Here is an 18762-nt window from a genome sequence, read left to right on the forward strand (position 1 = left end):
TTGGGAGAATCCCTGGGATCTTCCATATGGAGACCGCGTGGAATATCCGTGCGGGAAAAGAACCCGCCCCGGGGTGTGTCCTCTCCGCTCCGCCCCCCCGGCCCGCGCCTCGCCCGCCGCACGCTGCGGGTTGAGCTGACCCGAGCCGCGGGCATTAATCCCGTGTGGAAACACCCTGGCACGGCAGGGCCGGCGGGATGGACGTGCCCGGTGCGGCCGAGCCAGGGCCGCTCTGTGCCTGGCGGGTCCGTGTGCTGCAGCTGCCTGCTGTTTTCAGAGGAGGCAGCACCTTAACTCCCCCTAAACCCTTCCCGTGCCATAAACCCTGTTAACTCAGAATCCAAACCTGGCCGAGAACGGTCCGGGCCTTCGCTCAAACTCAGCTGAGTCTCAGGGTCCCCATCCCACTTGCACAGCCTTTTGTGCGCTGTGCTTTGTCCCCTCACACTCCTGTCTCTGAGCCTGGGTTTCTCGGCCAAGGCAGCATTAAAACTCCAGAGCTGTTTGCCAGCCTGTCAGGGCCTCTCTTCACCTCGTCTCTCCAGTGTTTACAGAGCTGGGCCAGGAGAAACCCGGCTCTTTCCCGGTTTCAAGCTTTGTACCTCTGCAGGAGTTAGCACACTGCTACAGCAACCGACAACTGAAGGAAGCTTTCCCCAGAGCTGATGTCTACCAGTCACATAAAGCAGCGTTTACTTGCATCTCTTGTACCACAAGCTGGAAAAAATTGTAAGAACCAAGTTCTGGATATAGCACCTAGAAGCAAGAATATTTCAACAACTTATTAACATCCATTTGCTGCCTTTTTTTTTTTTTTTTTTTAATTATTTGATCTTCACGTTGCAGAACTAACACTAACATTTGTCAAAACTACTACAATTAATTTTCTGTTCTACATCTCATTCATTTCCCCATGAGAGGATTTCACTTTGCTCTCAAAAGTAAAATACTTCTCGCTTTCCATATATATCCAAAGACTCTCCAGACATGCAGCAAGAGGCTGATTGGGACAGGCACTGGTGAGAGAAGCATTTGTACTCCTTCACTTCCTTGACTCTCAGAAGCTGATGTTTCTAAGGTGGTCTAGTCTAGACCTTTGATTTAGAGACAGAGTTTTCAAGTTCAAACCAGAGATAACATAGGAACTGAAAAATATTGTTTCAGGAAGAACTGAAGGTTTTACACTGAAAATATAAATGTACCATATAGCAAAAACATCCAGGTTGGATGAGGATATTTTTCAGAAACAATGTTTTCTCAGAAAACATGTTTTCAGGAAAACACGCAGAACAAAACCCAGAAAGCCGTTATTTAACTCTGCCTTTACTCCTGCAATATAAAGCTCTTTTTCAGGAATATAACCTGCTAATGCACTGGGACTAACATTCTTTAATTTTTTTCAGCATCTCTTCTTACCAAGAATGACTATAATGTACTAATTTCACTCATTTTTGGTCCACTCACAGACTATTAAAAAGTCACACTGTGCTGCTCTTCCTTTGCTCATCAGGTGATATTTGCTTTGGACATACCCTGGATCTGCAGAGGGAAGCAGCAGCTGTGTTCATGCCTCCAGCCATTCCTTCTTACAGGTGTTCCAGGTTGCATGCAGGAAGGAGCTGAAGCACAGTATCCAACTGAATTTCCATACTGAACCTTCATCACTGAAATAAATGAGGACCAGATGCCAGGCACCATGTCTACCTAGAGGTGTTGAGATATCTGAGGAGTGGATCGAGAACACAAGTGCTGTGAGGAGCAGCTGAGGGAGCTGGGGTTGTTTAAGCTGGAGAAAAGTAGGCTCAAGGGGTTGTCATCACTCTACCTGAAAGGAGGTTGTAGCCAAGGGTGGTGGGGTTGGTCTCTTCTACCAACAAAAAAGTGGCTCGAGCTGTGCTAGGGAAGGTTTTGATTGGATATTAAGACAACTTTTTTCATGGAAAGGGTTGTCAAGCAGTGAAACAGGGAAGTGAGTGAGTCACCATCCCTGGACTTAGTTTAAAAATGTGTAGATGTGGCACACAGGGACATGGTTTAGTGGTGCACTTGGCAGTGCTGGGTTAATGGTTGGACTCAAGGGTCTTTTCCAGCCTAAACAGTTCTATAATCCTATGTTAACAGGTAAAGCAAAGAAGAAAATAAAGCTACATTCTCACTTCATCAGAAGAGTGAACCAGGTTTAGCCTTTTGTATTTAGGTCATTGATTCTACCTAAACCATGATCAATTTACAAGGGTCAGAGTTGTTTCAGCCAAGAACCTCCTGAGATAACTAGCCTCTAGAGAACAACTCCTGAAAAACCACTGTGAAAGTCTATATATTGCCCTAAGAGAGGGAAAAAAGTTTGGAAATAATGGCAACCTGTCATCAAAACTGTCTGCCAGAACTGCCAGTTGACCAATTACCAGTACTGAGCAGTCACTCCAAAATGGCTGTTTATTCCATACCAGTAGTTCTAAACTCTGCATGTACCAGAAAGCACAAAACACTGATGGTTAGCTGGTGCACTTAAAGAAAAGGAATTGAAATGTAAAAAGAGATTCACGTTAAAAGGCAAGGACAATCAGAGAAGAAAAGCCATTACATTAAAAGCACTCCTTCAGGCAAGTGACTGTTCCCACATCACACTTACTCCACGTTCATCTAGATGAAGGTCCCGGTGGCAAGACCAGTAACCAGTGACACACATTGTAAATAACTTCAGAGACAAATCAACCAAAATATTCAGCAATCCAAGTTCATCCCAGTAAGTTGCACAGAGCCATAACCTTCTTTTTAAAAGCCATAAATTAAGGCACTCCCAGCCACTTTTGGCATGGCAGGCTTTGATAAACTGAAACCCCACAGCTCATCTTCAAATAGAATTTGGAAGGCTAAATTGCTCTACATATAACCTTAGGTATGTAAAAAATTTTTAACAAGAAAAGAATTGGAAGGCTCCACTTTTGTTTTTTGAGTTACCCTGATCATAACAGATGACTTGAAGTCAGGCAAATTTCATACAGGCATTTTTTGGAGGAGAACCTGAATTAAACTTTAAAATTTTGTAGGGCAAGACACCAAAATACCTCGCTAAATTAGTAGTCTTTTAAATTACATTTTTATTTTGCAAGAAAATAAATTATACAACTTAAAAAATAAAATTCAAAAATTAAGCAGTACATCAAAATAGTTCAGCTGGACTGCCATACAGAAACTACCACCATTCAAAATTGTACAGCATTATTATCTTGGTAGTGGCACACATTCAAAATTGTAAATACCATACGGAGATAGTTATTACAACTCAGGAATTTGAGTTCGCTCAACACTCCAGACTACATATAGTGTATATGACAGGAAAGCTTTCATGTATTGTTTATTTCACAAATATGACCTTAAAGAATTACAAAGATAGCATCCCAGTCATTTAGATGAAAATAGAAAACAGTTTGAGATAGCAAATCTTTCTGTAAAACTATCAAATCTTTTTGCCAATTGTATTTTTAAAATTTGCACTTTACAGGACAATGGCATCCCAAGGCAGATAAATGCAAGATGTGAACATTCAGAACATTTATATTAATTTTAAAAAGATGAAAATGAGAAAGTCACACTGTCATTTGGAAATGTAACTGCATTACAATCGTAACAAATGAAAGAAAAATGAGTAAAAGTAGAAGCTAGGGACACCAACTGTGGAAAGAGGAAAATGGAAGACTTCAGAATTGAAACTGAGATTCTCACCAAGTTGTTGGGACAGAGAAAGATTTAACAGTATTTCTTAATTAAACCCATTAAGAGTGATTTCCCCCCCGCCCCTTCTACACCAGATTTCGTTCCTTAGCTATTCACCGTGGCAGTGTGTGTGGCAACGTGTTTTTCAGATGCAGCACCTCCTTAAGCTAGGTCTTTGGACATATATATTTATTCATAGCTAAAAATTGCAGCCTTAAAAGTGCGTTGTTGCCATATTGCAAGTGAAGAATAGTTTTCATTTAGATCTGAACTCTACCCTCCCCAAAAGAACAGCTTGCCCCAGGTATCTCCCTGTGCCCCAGGTGATACTAGTTTTAAGTGCATATTGGTGAAGTGACCTGATGAAGGACGCTAAACGTGATTCTGCATCTTTAACAAATTTGCTGGTGTCTGTCTCAGATTTCATAAAAAACCCGACATCCATTTCTAGTATATATTTAAAGAAAAAATTACCATGTCATAGGCACATTACCAATTCTATTTCCATCCCAAGTTTTGAGAAATGTATAGGTAACTATTAGGTTGTATTGTATTTATTCGTTGAGGGAACATGTAGCTCCTTAGCTTTTAGCAACCTTTTCCTTTTTGCATACATTCCAGCTTCCTAAACAGTTGTATCTGAGATGCTGTCTCTTGAACTTCTCTCTCAAATCTAAACCAATGGCTTCAAAATTAGCATTATCCCCTTGGCAGCTCTTTCCATGTGACCATTTCACACCTGTTCTTCTCTGGTTAAGGGTTGGAATTTTTCATGTTGAAGGGTGTGCTCAGACTGTCATGTTCTCCCCAATTATCCCAAGTAAGGATTTATTACTTTTAAGTTACAAAGACTGAAAGTCTTGCAGCACAAAGTTTTTTATTAGAATTTTGTTTTCTATTGTTCAGATAGTTTCATTGGTTAACTACACAGAGCACCACTTGCTTTTGATTCTGATTTGCAACACCACAGGGCCAACATAAAAGATGCAATATTTTTAAACAGCATCTACTTTTGAGTATCAATAAAAGCATGTAACACAAGCTGTAGGATTTCAATCAATTGTAATTGGCCAGGCCTTGATTTCTCCATCTCTTGGTCATGAAACCCTCACTACCAAAAATTTCTTACTCAAACAGATGTCCAAGTACACACTGTTCTCAGGCAGTCACACTGGCATTTACATTAGTAACAGAGCACACAGCCTGCTTAAGGGTGCAAACAGCCATTCTTGGAGGGTTTGCTTTTAAACCACTCCTACTGCATACTTTACTGTAGCCATGTGAAAGTAAAACTCCTCCTCTTACTTACTGGAAGGCTTTCTTTTTTGACTAGTTAATTGTATCCTCTTCCCCATTTCATCATCAAAGAAGATGAGGCCTTTAGATGTTGTAGTTCAACTGGTTAATTAAAAAAAACCTTCACACACTTGTAATTTATAGAAGAAATATTCATACAGAACTGAATAAAGCGCAACTTACCTTTGTCCTAAGACAGGCACTGCTCCTATGACTCGTGGGATCGCTCCAGTACATGCTGGGACATTTCAGAACAGCAGAGAATAGGACAGTGCCAAATGACTACTTCAGATGATTGAGAATGGAAGAGGTAACATTAAGAAGTTGAGATTCCTGATGTGTGTTTGGCACTCTCTCTACATACACTGAACAAGGTATTTTTCCTTAGCGTTTTATCATTTTCATTGGAAGTGTATTTCCTATCCTACCAGTTACAAAATAAAAAGCAGAGGGCTTGTTTTTCATATAAAGATGTTGACTAGTCCAATTGGATTAACCTTGCATGTATATAAAAGTTACCACTGAGGAAATAGTACAGGGATCTTCAAGTGTTACTCTCTTTCTGCGGGAGTTGTGCATAAATTACTCTTTAATGCATCCTGATATATGCAGTCATAATGAAATATTTGGAATATAAATATTAAATGTACATGGAAATACACTTAATATTTCTGTTCCTATAGCAGACCCACCCATGAAAACTGCTTTTAGAGTGAAGTATCATTCAAGAAACTTTTACCTTGTCAAAAAGGATTGTAGCAAACCACCCGTCCAAATAAGGTAACAACATATCCACTTGTTTACAGGAAACAATTTAAAACCAATGATCTCTTGCTTAGGGAAAAATATCACCGATGACATGGAATTACTTTTGTGTCACTTAATGTGTCAATTATTAAAATCCAGTTACTAGATTGAAGCACTGCGCTAGCCAACGGGTTTTAACTGTAACAAATATGTTTCAGTTGTGACACATGTGTTTGTGTCTCTCAAATGTTATTACATGAAAAGGATCAGAGATGGACAGTACATTACTCTGTTGATCCAAAACACAAAAGTGAAAGTGCTACTTCTAGTCCTAATTGCATTAAAAAAAACCCAAAACAACAAACCCAAAAACCAAAACCAAACAAAACAAAAAACAAACCCAAAACAAAACTAATAGCAGTTCCTCAGTGCATGAATATTTGAATATTTTTTCCTTGTGCAAGTACTGGTCATCTAAAAACCCAAACCTGTATTCTTCCTGATGGGTGTAAATAAAATCTACTTTAAAAAGTTCACAATGGGCTCTTCATGAATGCAAGTTTCCCACAAAACAGCATGCTGTTAAAAGTGTGCAACATGAAGGGAATGCCATCATGCTAGCTGAATGAGATTGGCAAAATATAGTCCTCTGTAAGGTAAGGCAGGGATTTTAATATGTAACGAAAGTCAAAACAAGTCCTTCTGCAGCACAAACTGTTGCAGCTGTCTGTCCAAGCACCCTTCCATTTCTGTTCTCAGCATCCCGCAGAGTCCTCCAACTACGCCATGTATATAAAGGTGTTGATATCCGACTCATCTCTTCTGATATATTTGTGCTCTATAAGCCATTCGATTTGCTCTTTTATCATTTTCTTTTGTGGCAAGAACATGTTTTTCAATATTTCTACCAGTTCAGTCTGAAGCTGGGCATTAGTAATTTTCTTCCTCATCTTCATTATTTGGATGATAGCCTCCTGGCAGGAGACAAGAAGAAAAGAAAAATGATTTTTAAATGCCTGGGTGAAGTGACAAAATGAACACAGCATTAATAGGAGGCTCCTGGTAAGGGCAAGACAGCAAGGAAATCCATTTTTCCTGAGAAATCAGAAATATGCTGTATTTTTAGCCTACACACAACTGCTTTTACAAAGTTGATAAAGGAAAAGAATGAAGCACTGCAAGGTCTAAGAGATACAAGACGATTCCAGTCAAAGAAGCAGTTAAATCCTGTATTTAGAGTGTGAATTACTCACTAAAACCAAATGTTCACTCTCTCCCTGAGCAGAAGTTGCAGTTTCCTAGGTGACTTGTGATATACCTTGTGAATATCTATCTCACTCATTTCCTAAGTACAACTAGGCATTAATCCTGCTGCAGCCAGAATGGTCACATCATATGTTACATCAGGTGGAACAACTCACAATGTGCATGGCCAGCAACCCAACCTGACTGAAACTTGAAAGTAAAATGGGATTTTTGAGACTTCATTGGAGGTAATGATCCCTGACACCAGAAAAAAATTCAGGCTTTTCTAAAACTGTCAGCTCAAAAGATTTGACATGAGTAGCTGACTGAAGGACTATCACCCACAGAGCAGGAAGCTGCAGTTTGTACAGCTAAGATGCACCTTTCAACTTCTCTAAGGAGAAGTCACAGTGCTGTTACTACAGCCTGATCCCACATCCACGATTATTCTCTTCATACAGATCAAATAGATATCAAGATCAACAATGCTGTTCATTCATGGTGGTGGCCAGTGTCAGTCAACTTTACCAATCTGTTGTTGTCACCCACCCCACACTGTTATGCCTTCATCACTTGTTTAATATCTGCTTTGTCCTCTTTGAAGATGATAACCTGGTACTTCAGAACAGGGGGCTGATACACAAGTGCACAAACACACATGCAAAATCACGAGCATCTGGAGTCATACAGCAGAAGTGACTTCCAATGGGATTCAAAGGCACCCATTTCATACATCAACATCCAACTGTGGACAACATGTAATGATAATACAATAAACTACAGTAATAATAATGCAATGAAATAAATAAAAAATGTTCTCCTCTGGCAGTTACTTGCCTGTGTTCGCAATATTCTTAGCTGGACTATTCCTTCATTCTCCTCTTCCCGCATTCTCTCTGTAGTCAGTTGCAATCGACCAATCAAATTTATCTTGCCCCTCTTCTGAACTTTAGCATTTTTTCTGAAAAAAGTTGTATTGCATGAAAGTGAGCAAAAAAACAAACCAAAATCCAAAACACTTTCAATTACAGAATTCCTGTTAGACTTAAATTCTAGCAGCAAGTACCATGACAGATCAGATACTTTTAGGTTATTAGCAGTACAGCAGTGAGAGAGCTGTCTGGCAGATCAAAACTCAAGGCCAACGTCTCCACACAATGAAACCTAAATAATGTTAGCATTATAAGTAAACCCAGTGGCTGAAACAATAGAATTTCAGAAAAATATATTTCAATTTAGTTATATAAATGTAGGGTTCTTTAGAGGAAGGTTTTACAACAAAGTTCAGGAAATTTGACTAGTTAATATTCCATCAAAGAACTGTCTCGGAAAAAAACCCAGCTATTGCAACAAAGAAAGCTGAAGGCATTCTTCAGTGGTCACCCACAAACTTTCTCAACAGCCTCAGTCTTCTGTCATGTCCTCTCATCATTCCCCAAAGCTCAGAACCCTGATGACAGGGATAAGCATTATGGCCCTGGGCAACAACTAAGCCCCAGGAAAGCAGATTGGTCACTTATCTCTTTCTCCACAGATCCAGATGTCCAGCTGCTGCTTAGAATGAGGCACAGAATCTGAGATTCCTAGCAAGGAGCCAGTTCTCATCATAGTCACTGACAGCAGAGGCAGGCAGAAGCAAGTAAACCACTCTGAATGTAGTATATACCACTTTGATATTCTCTCTTTGGGTTATCTTGTGCTCGAAGGATTTCAAAGCACCAGTAAAAGAGCACTGCAATTCTCACAGAAATAAACACTCCTCTCTGATGAGAGCCACACCAAAAATCCTGGCTCTTCACAGCATACCATATTATTAAGCAGTTTCACTTCCTTTATTTTAACTTATCACCTCTGTTTCTGAAATTCTGTGTGTGTGCAATAATCAATACAGCACTAGTGCTCTAGTTACAGGCTGTCTTCCATAAAATTTTATGGACTTATATCTAACTGGAACATAGCAAAGCCTCCAATTTTGCACTTCTCCCTAAGTATGAAAGAAATTTAATTTCACAGAAATTAGAATTATGAAACATTTGTTTGAAGGAGCTGCTGCAGGTCATCTAGTCCAATCACCTACTTGAAGCATGACGTACCAAAATAAGTGAGGGTAGGGCAGCAAAGCATGTGTCTAGGTTCATTTTGAAAACTTTCAAGAACAAAGGTCAAGTAAAAGTGAATTCCTTTAGTTATAAAATAGTACATTGTTATTTTACTTTTCAAACATCATCTTACATTAAACTGAACTCCTGGTTCACCGAGAAGAGGGTTCCTTCTGTAAAGTCTTTGGGTGAATTGACTTGAGGTTCATATAATAAAACCTGACGTTTCAGCTTTGGAAATGCTACAAGAGACTACAGAGAAAAGGGGAGGGGGAGAAAGAATGAAAATAAAACACCAGACTTTCTAAATGGAAACAACTACTTTCTACAACCGTAACTCAATGCTGTGCTGACTCTAGTTAGGGAACCACATAGCTTTGTTTGGAACTAGTAAAATCATAGAGGGGACACAGTTTACCAAATCTCCTTCTGAAATGGGTTAGCATAAGCAAAATCATACAAAGTAGTAAAATACACAAATTCACAGCTGCAGAAGTGGTGTTAAGTCTGACTTACACAATTTCTCTCTTTATTCATGAGCCAGATAATTACAAGTCTGCTAAAGCAAACACTGAAGTTATTTTTAAGCAACATATATTTACCAGGTGTCACTAATTTCCTAGAATTAGACCAGACCCACTTGACAAAACACAATCATAACTCTGTGCTTTAGGCAGCATATGGTCAAAAAATTCTTGCAGTTTCCAAAAGCTTGTGAAGTAACACTGGGTAGAAAGAACGTGTTAATGTAAAGGCTGTGTGTGCTCAGCAACAGTGCAAGGAAACAGCACTACAACTGATTAATTACCAAAACAGGCGTTCACATTTCAATTTCAAAGTGTTATCAGACAGTGCTTTAAAAATGCTAATTGAGTATTTCAGAGTACAAAAATCTAGAAGCAATCTGTTTCAAGAGAAAGGGATATACCCATAAAGTCCTCCTAAGTTCTGCATCAGGGAGTTCAGTTGCCAGTTTAAGATTTTCAAAGCTGATCTTCTCTCTGGGTCTTTGGTTCCACGCAAACAGCACAGCCAGCTGAAATGTTGTTACCTCCAAGTCATACTGGCCAACTTCATTCTTAAATGTTATCTGTGAAGAGGATGACAATTTTACTTAAAATCCTGTCTGGTTCACAAGCTTTCTTACTGTTATAAATACACAAAGAGCGCAGTCATTGAGACTGATACAATGAAAACTACAAACTTACAATTCCATTGGACATGAGGTGGTGCCAGTGGAGTTTTCTACCACTGTGATTCTTTTTATAGAATTCTTCGACCTCTGGGATGAGATCTTCTAATTCCGTGGGCAGCGAGACAAACACTTTTTCAGAACTTCGGGACCAGGCGCCAGCATTTAAAATTTTAATATTCACAGAGTCAGCTGTAAGATGATATCAGAGAGATAAACCAAAATGTTTTGGGTTTTTTTCCGACTCTCAACACAATTATAAAAGACTGATTTTTCAGGAAGTTGCAGGGTTTCTACCTACTTAAACATTAAGGCACTCTATGCACCACTGGCTTTCTGCCAGCAGCACTGATTGAAATCTGCTTTTTTGGCTTGCTGCTGCAGAGCTCCTTAAACTTTGGTGCAGCTTTACAGCTGATGCTTATAAGCACTACTCAAGGGTTTTCAGCATGGCAGGTCCAATACTTGATGTTCCTCAGCCTCCCTCATCAGTGAAACAATCTCAGAATGTGATTTAAGCTCTTCATAGTGTGCATCCAAGCTCTCCTGCTGGCAGATAGAGGAGCACAGCATGGAGCACTCAAAGAATGAAGAGAGCATGAAAGGAGGTAGTTCAGGCATTCACCTGGCTGATGCCAATTCAAACCCCTGCTTGCAGTTTGTCTACCAGAAAAGGGAATCTGTATCTGCCAGATTGTTCACAAACAAAACCCAAGATAACTAACAGAATGATATAGCTCTAGTATCAACTGCAGAAGAAAGCAGAGTCTACAGACACGTCCAATTTAGGGGCAACAATGCCGTGGAGACTGTGTTCAACCTGCAGTTAACATAATTTTTAACTTAAGATTTAACAGAGCTATTTTTCACTAAGATAAATAAAAAGTAGCAAATAATTTGAAAACAATACCTGGTAAAGCAAGTTTATTATTTTTGTGCATTTCTTTGAAGGCCTGGTTCAAGTCTTCAGAGACTTTGATATCCTGGAACATTCTAGCCAGCTTGTTTACATAGTCTGCTGGCATTCCCACTTCCTATATAAACAAAAAGAACAGAGTAAATATGACATAGAAAACTATGAACAAAAAGCTTTATTGTTAAAATAATAAGCTCGAATAAATTAAGAGCACAAAGAAGTACACTGGTATCATCACTTCACAGTAATAGTGAATCTAGAATGCAATATAAAGGTTTATTGCATAGATCGTAAGTAGTTATCCTTTAAGGGCATATGATGGATGATTCTTTTAAAGAAATTCAAGTGCTGAAGAACATATGCATGCATTAAGGAATCTATGAGTTCTGAGATTTGAAAGAATGTTTATGGCACGCAAATAATATTTTAATCTACATAAAAATTCAAAATTAGAATGGATCTCAAATTATTTACATAATTAAACAAGTACATGCATTTTCCTTATTTGCATATGGAATATATGAAACCTTTATATAATCATATGTGAAATATTTTAAAATCTATCACTGCCACTATTAGAGAAGAGCCAAACAATTTTACTTTCACAAAGCACTTTGGCAGAAGGGAAGCATAAGATGTCCTGAGTGGTCTACTATTAAAGATAAAACTCACCTAAGCAAGAAAGGTATATAAGTTCAAGAGTAGAATATTAATTAATCACAAGAATGCAGCACAACCAAAGAAGGACATGATGCTACTTACTCTGAGCCATTCCACCATATTCTCCTCAATTTCACTATCAGCTGATATATCTAATATCAGACGTCTTGTTAAGTGAGCTTTGTGATATCGCATGAAAACATCTTTATTCTGTACATATTTAAGTACCAAAAGCTGTCAAAAATAGAGTTTAATATATTTATTTACATTGTCAACCAGACAAGTATTTGAATGCTGATCTAATGGCCCCGTAGACCATGACTAGAGAAAGGCTACTTGACATTGCCTTAAGAGCAAACTGTGCTAATACTATCATAGGCATCAGCAATGAATGATTTATAATATCACACCTTCAATTTCTTCATTTGTCAAACATCAAGAAATTCTCTTAAATAAAAAAAAAAATTACACTGGTATGTAATAATCTCCTGTATCTTCTAGACAAATATTAGCTATTGTAATAAATTACAGTCTCATATAGGCATTAATTTAGTATACCAATTTTGTGGACTGACACAGGAGACATGAAACACTGAATGACTTACAATATTTAAACACACACAATAACATAATAAACTTTTTTCTCTACTATTACACCTTGCATAACTACTTTTGAAGATGAAGGCCTCAACTCACATAAGAAAATAAAACAAACAAATTCATTCTTCAGAACAACTGAGAAACAGAAAGCAAAAAACATACCACTTCTTTAAGCTTTGCTTCAATTTCTTCAGAGGTTAGTTTTTTGCTTAGTGGTGTTTTTCTTAGCAACATGTCACAGTAATTAGCAAGAAGCTCAGGGCATTTGGATTCAGGCTGTGTTTTCAATCCAACACTAGATAAAAGAAGAACAGTATTTCTTGAAACCATACAGAATCCTGCTACTCAGGAGTAGTCACATTGTTAACAAGACAGACCACTCTCTCCTGATCCCCTTGGCAAGGATCCTGGCGGTGAATTTATATCCTTGTTAAACTAACGAAAACTTGGGGATAACACCCTTTCTTTTTGAAAGAATAAATACTGCCAAATGCTTTCAGACAGCTCCTACAGCTTATTTTAACTAGTTACAAATTTAAAACAGTAACACTGAAGCACATAGATGAAACTACAGTTTGAAACAACAAAATATTGCATGGAAAGAAGTATTCTAGTAAAGAATTAACAAATGCTACAGTGAAATGTTTCACTCATCTCCTCAGTATGCTGTAATGAGGTCTCAAGAACAGCCTCTTGCACCACACTTCACAGACTGCAAAACTCAACACATCTAACACATAGTAACAGGATAAAATTATTTCACCCCAGCTATAAAGGATGGACTAACAGCTAAGAGATTAAATGCAGACTAAAGTTGAACAAGATGCTACAGCAGACAGACTGTAGTTCTCCAAAATGCATCAAGCACAGGTATTGTTCCGAACGTGTGTCTAGACTGGTGAATAAAACCAAAGAGCAAGGACCAACCCCTAACCCCAAAGTCAGATGGCAACAACTTGACTGCTACTCGAGGGCCCACAGCAAGCTCAGGAATCATTTTTCTTGCTCATTATTTCACCCTCTCACTGGTTAGTATCGACAGAGCTAACATTTTTCACACAACTTGGCCTTTTTTTTAACTCATAAGGCAGCTTGCAGGCTAATGTCTTCTGCCCTCCTAAAGACAATTTGAAGTACAGGCAGATCACAAGTCTTTTGGATATTATAGAAGTTTCATTTTCCTCAAACCAGGCTGCATATCTAGACAACTTCAAAGTATTTGGGAAGACAAATGCTGAACAGAAGACAATCACATTCACAGTGGTTTCTAAGAAACCACTAGGCCGGATGCACTTTACAAGTGAAACAGTTTCAACGAGGTATCAATTGGGATGGCCCCAGAGCAAAGGACACTATTAGAAGACACCTAAGAAACTCCTCCACCTTACCTACATCTATGCGAAGTATAGAAAGCAGGGATTCAGTGTTTTGTGACTGCATTCCTCCAATAAACACAAGGAGAAAGACTAATCCCTATTCAGGCTTGCCATTATCTGAAACCAAACCCAGAACACAAACCAAGACGCTGGACAGATATTTATAACCATCCACTCCTAACTAGAAGACATTAGAAAGGGAAGCTGGCAGCCCAACTACAAAAGCTTTGTTTCCATAGCAAATCAGATGACAAACTATATATAAGCAATCCCAAGCACCTAAATATATACAAATTCCTACTCAAGTGGCACATCACACGGTAAATGTTAACAATCAATTAACTGACTGCTACCTTCTCTTGGCTGAGTTAGCAGAGCAGGCACTGTAAGCATGGTCCTTCTTCTTGAGTCACGCAGGTCTCCCTAATCTACTGGAAGTTGTTTAAACTAACCTGGTTAATCCTGCACTGAAACAAAAATGCAACAGCTGGACAGGTCACACTCACAACTGGCACAAGAGGAGGTGGAAAACAGCTTGTGGATGGTTACACCTTAATCAGCCACAGTTATTCCCATGAAGATTATTGCCTCATTTTTTCCCCAGGACCTTTGCTGAAGTTGCAGCAGTTATACAGCGGAAGTTTTTGGAATTAATAATCCAAGAAGCTATTATTAACTTCAGCTAATAAACTGACTCATAATATAACAGAACAGATCCCCAAATACTACAAACGAATTCAAGTTTGAACCAGGCCACTATTCACTGATCTGCTTCCATACGAAGAGTCTTACCAGAGGTCAATAAGCAATCTGAAATTCCATAATACAAATAACACAAAGCCCTTTTAAACACAGTATTATTTTGTGAAGAGACACTTTAAAAATCTTGATTCACATAAAGTTTACATGGCTTACCCTTTTTGCTTCAATGGCAATTCAAGTTTAAATATTGTAGCATCATTCACAACTGCTTTGTACGCCTGAAAAATAATTAGATTATTGGTGCTTCACTCCATTTCTCTCTGATATGAATTGCAAAGATTCTCTTTTTACACTACTGTAACATGGAATTAAGTCAACATTTTTTATTAGCCCGAAGCTTGCAGATGCTATTTTCAATTTGAGTGTTCAAATTCTATGACTCAATTTCACAATGAACTGATGTTTTCTTCTTTTCCACTACCATAGTAGTTTCCTTTAAACAACAACCCAGGAAGGGATTACCTGGACCAGGTTGCACATCTGAAGTCATGAGACAAATACCAAGTGAATTCTAAACACAAATTATTGCTGAATAGGACATTGAGGTTCTCAATACAAAGGTCATCTTCTAATGTACACGCTCTACAACAAAGCTCTATTGCAAAGCTGAATATATGCAACTTTATGCAGCACTACAACAGAAATTAAAAGCTCCTCAGTTGAAGTAAGTTTCATCAATATTTTAGTCTGCATATTTAATAGAGTAATAACAGCTTCTAAATTTAACAGTGAATGGGCATAAGTGTTTTGGAGACATCATAACACAAATTGGAACAAATCTTATAGTGAACAAAAGACCAGCAGAAACACATACCTTATCTCTTGCAGTAAGAAATCTCGGATCATCTTGAAAAGCTTCTTTAACCAACTTGCTAAACCGATTAAATAGTGTGAGCAATTGCTCTACATACTTCTCAGAATCCTGAAGAGGCAAAAATCAAATAAAAAACCAAGGCTCCACAGAATTCAGTGTGAGCATACACATAATTCCCTAATCTGTAAAAATGTTGTACCCTAAAAAGCCTGCATCCTGTGAATATACATTTTCTCTCTAGTCTCTGGACTGAAGAGCTCTATAGCATGTAGGCCTAACTTTCAAGTACTATACAGTAACATTCTATTTTAAAGGACGTTTTCAAGGATCAATAAAAGACACATGCCACATCCTAACTGCTGCAGACACCTAGGCCTCCTAGATCCAGAGAAAAAAAAGTTATAAAAAGCTGAAAAAATACAGTGGGGAAAAAAAACCTTATAATTTCCACACTGAACAACCACTCTCAGATTGAAAGTAAATTTCAAATTTCATCAGAAAGTTATAATTCTGGAAAAATTGATTTGGCTTTTTAAATTAAGATTCTAGCATAATTGTATTGTATAAGCATCCCTCGCACTTAATTTATAACCTTTACTGCAAATTAGAATCACTTTTTAAAGTCACAACTCAAAACAAAGAATAAAAAGTTACCCTAAAGACACTTAAAACTTTCAGTTGATCAAAATTTGATCTCTAAACATAAAATCTTAAACATTATTTCTATTCATGCATTTGTCCCACAAATAGAAAATATTTAACTACTGCAAAGTTGTTTTCCTATTGTTATTTTACTAAAATCCAATACACTTACAGTAGTAATAGTTTCAGCAGCTGCTACCATGTCTGCAAGTCCAGCACTAACAATGTGTTCTTCCAAATCTTTTAACATAGGCTCTATGCCATTGGGAACTTTATCCATCAGTGAAAACATTAAATGCAACTCTGAAAGATACAAATACTGATGAAGCCACCAGTCAAAGACCTGTATAAAACCCAAATATACTGCATTTCTCCCAGGCACATCTCAAGTGGAACATTAAATATGTGAAGAACAGATAATCCAATTCATCTCTTAAAGGAAAGATGTCTTGAGTACTGTCCTAATTCTGGTCTTAAAAGAAGATACTTTTGAAGGCAAAAAAATGTATTTATTGCAATGTAATCCTTGCTTATGCATATAGAATCTTACATAGTACGCTAATGCATATAGTACCACAAGCTTGAATAAGACCCCCCTAAAACCAATGCCAATTTGGATTAAGTCCAGGTTTCAATTGCCTTCAAATCGCTGGCAAGAATGTCTCTCAGTTGGAAGTCTACAGGAGTGAATGCAGAAAACTGCATGGATTCAAGACATTTTTAAATTTTAAATTAAAGCCAAACACACCTGCCTTTGTTTCAACATCACTTACAATGCTTTGTTTTACAAAAGCTTGCAAAGTTCTGAAGTAACCAAAACTGACTAATGCAAACAGCGAGCTCTTCTTCCCAAAGTTTTTCAGAAAGTTACCAGTACAAAAACTTCAAAAAGTGATGTACTTTATTTATCTACTTTTTGTGAAGATATTTCAATACTGCTTAAAAAAAAAAAAAAGATACTGAAACATCAGTAGTCATCTTGACAAAGCTGTCCACAAAGAACACTGGGATTAAGGTCACCAGATTGTTGTAAAGAGACCACAGAGATTCGACCTCAGCACAGCAACAAATGAAGTAGAACAAATAGACTCTGATTCTTTATTGATAGGAAAAAAAATTAATAGATCCACTTAGTTCCTCAATGTTATGTCTACTTAGAAAAAGTCAGAGGCCACCTCTTTGCTTTCTCCTCTGCATTACTTTTGTCAACAACAAACATCAAGTTCCCAACACCACTGAGGATGAAATATGCTACCATCATCTGTACTGAAACAGAAGTAAACAGAAAGGAACAGAGAAGAAAAAAAAATCCTTTTAGAAGATAACAATGCAAATTAGAGAATGGAAACTACAAACAACATTGAAGAAGAACTTGCAGTGGTACTACAGACAACTTGCAATGGGCTGAATGACAGCATTTCAGGAACCAGAAAACAAAAAGGTACTTGGGGGCATTCTCAGTGCAATTTAGATGTGCAGTAACAAATGGCAGCACTGTTTTACATACAAAAAGTCCAAAAAACTCAACTTCTACTGGATCTTTTAATCTAGGTTTTTAAAAAGACTAAGGAGGAAAAGAGGGCAGAAAAGGAGAAACAGAAAGATACATTAAAGGGCTCTACATCTGTTTCTGTACAGTAGTGATGCCATAAATAGTTTAAAAAAAATCAATGGTTTCTCTTAAGAATCAGTAGCGAAGGAAGACTCCAGGTATAACCCTAAGACAGCAGGACCCAAAAGGCCATAAATTCTTCAAAGACAGATTTCAAAGTAACAAAACCAAGAGGAGTGTTTTACTGGAATTTCTCTCAGAATACATTATGACACTGAAGAGTAAAGAAATCCATGCTGTAGTTCTTGGGGCACTCAAAGTCTGCTTTCATTCTGTATTGATGAAAGCCAAGCATACTTTTTACTTCTGTTGCACTTCAAGAATAAAATTCAGGCCTCCCTTCCCCAAAACTATAAAAAACCAAAACCACAGAAAGTCAATTCTGAAGTGTTTGCAACCTATGATATTTTTGATTGATTTTAGTTGGAAAACATTATGCCTTCCTCTCTTTGCACAGCATGTAAATATTACTTAATATAACAAGAGTGTGCCCAGTTTACAGCCAAAACTCCTCACCAAAACAACCCTTTTTTGTCAGTGCTGTTTAATAAAGAAAGCATCACTGAATTCCTTGGGGCAGATAATAATCAGAAAGTCAGATGCTTAAGCAAAGCACAGCAGAGGACACCATCAGATGTATATATTACTATGTATAGCTCCAGTCTTTAATTACATTTCAGTCATCTGCACTTGCATCCTTCATTGCAGCATCTGAAACAGTTCTGACAGACCAAACGGAAGTGCTCTGCAACCAAGCATCACCACAGGACAGGCACAGCCACAAGAGAGGGCTGTGTGAATATTTCAACAGGTTTCTAAAGAAAGGTCTTTTGGCAGATGAACCCTTCTGGAGCTCTGCATTTACATAAGCCTCCTGCATTCTCCCAAAGGCTGTAACATATACTCGTAAGAAGTTTCATTGCTTTCTACATTTAGCTCTGGACTATTGCCAGAAATCATGCTGCTAGATGAAGAGATCAGTATGACATAGTTTTGAGGTCAAATATTTTCTTAAATGCTGGCTTTAGAAGTGAGTATTTTCTGTAATATTCTAAGTCATAAAACAGTTTTCTCATTTCCATAG

The 18762-nt window shown here is 37.9% G+C and overlaps 1 protein-coding gene across 2 annotated transcripts in view; it reads right to left on the bottom strand.

Moving 5' to 3' along the window:
- Positions 1-3089: 3089 nt before the first annotated feature.
- CUL5 (cullin 5) overlaps positions 3090-18762 on the bottom strand; it is a 31182-nt gene continuing 15509 nt past the window's right edge. Inside the window, exons 9-19 of one of the 2 annotated variants that reach the window (XM_083855903.1) lie at positions 16239-16369; positions 15425-15532; positions 14764-14828; positions 12635-12767; positions 11975-12106; positions 11207-11330; positions 10313-10488; positions 10033-10194; positions 9238-9356; positions 7843-7966; positions 3090-6734 (exon numbers count right to left, since the gene is read on the bottom strand). In XM_083855903.1, the coding sequence (XP_083712029.1) occupies positions 6540-6734; positions 7843-7966; positions 9238-9356; positions 10033-10194; positions 10313-10488; positions 11207-11330; positions 11975-12106; positions 12635-12767; positions 14764-14828; positions 15425-15532; positions 16239-16369 (1469 nt within the window). In that variant the 3' untranslated portion in view covers positions 3090-6539. Of the gene's footprint in view, positions 6735-7767; positions 7967-9237; positions 9357-10032; positions 10195-10312; positions 10489-11206; positions 11331-11974; positions 12107-12634; positions 12768-14763; positions 14829-15424; positions 15533-16238; positions 16370-18762 lie in introns of those variants that run through there. The other variant, XM_083855902.1, reaches the window with a different exon arrangement.

This window comes from Zosterops lateralis (genome assembly GCF_965231275.1).
Source record: "Zosterops lateralis genome assembly, chromosome: 2".
NCBI lineage: Eukaryota > Metazoa > Chordata > Aves > Passeriformes > Zosteropidae > Zosterops > Zosterops lateralis.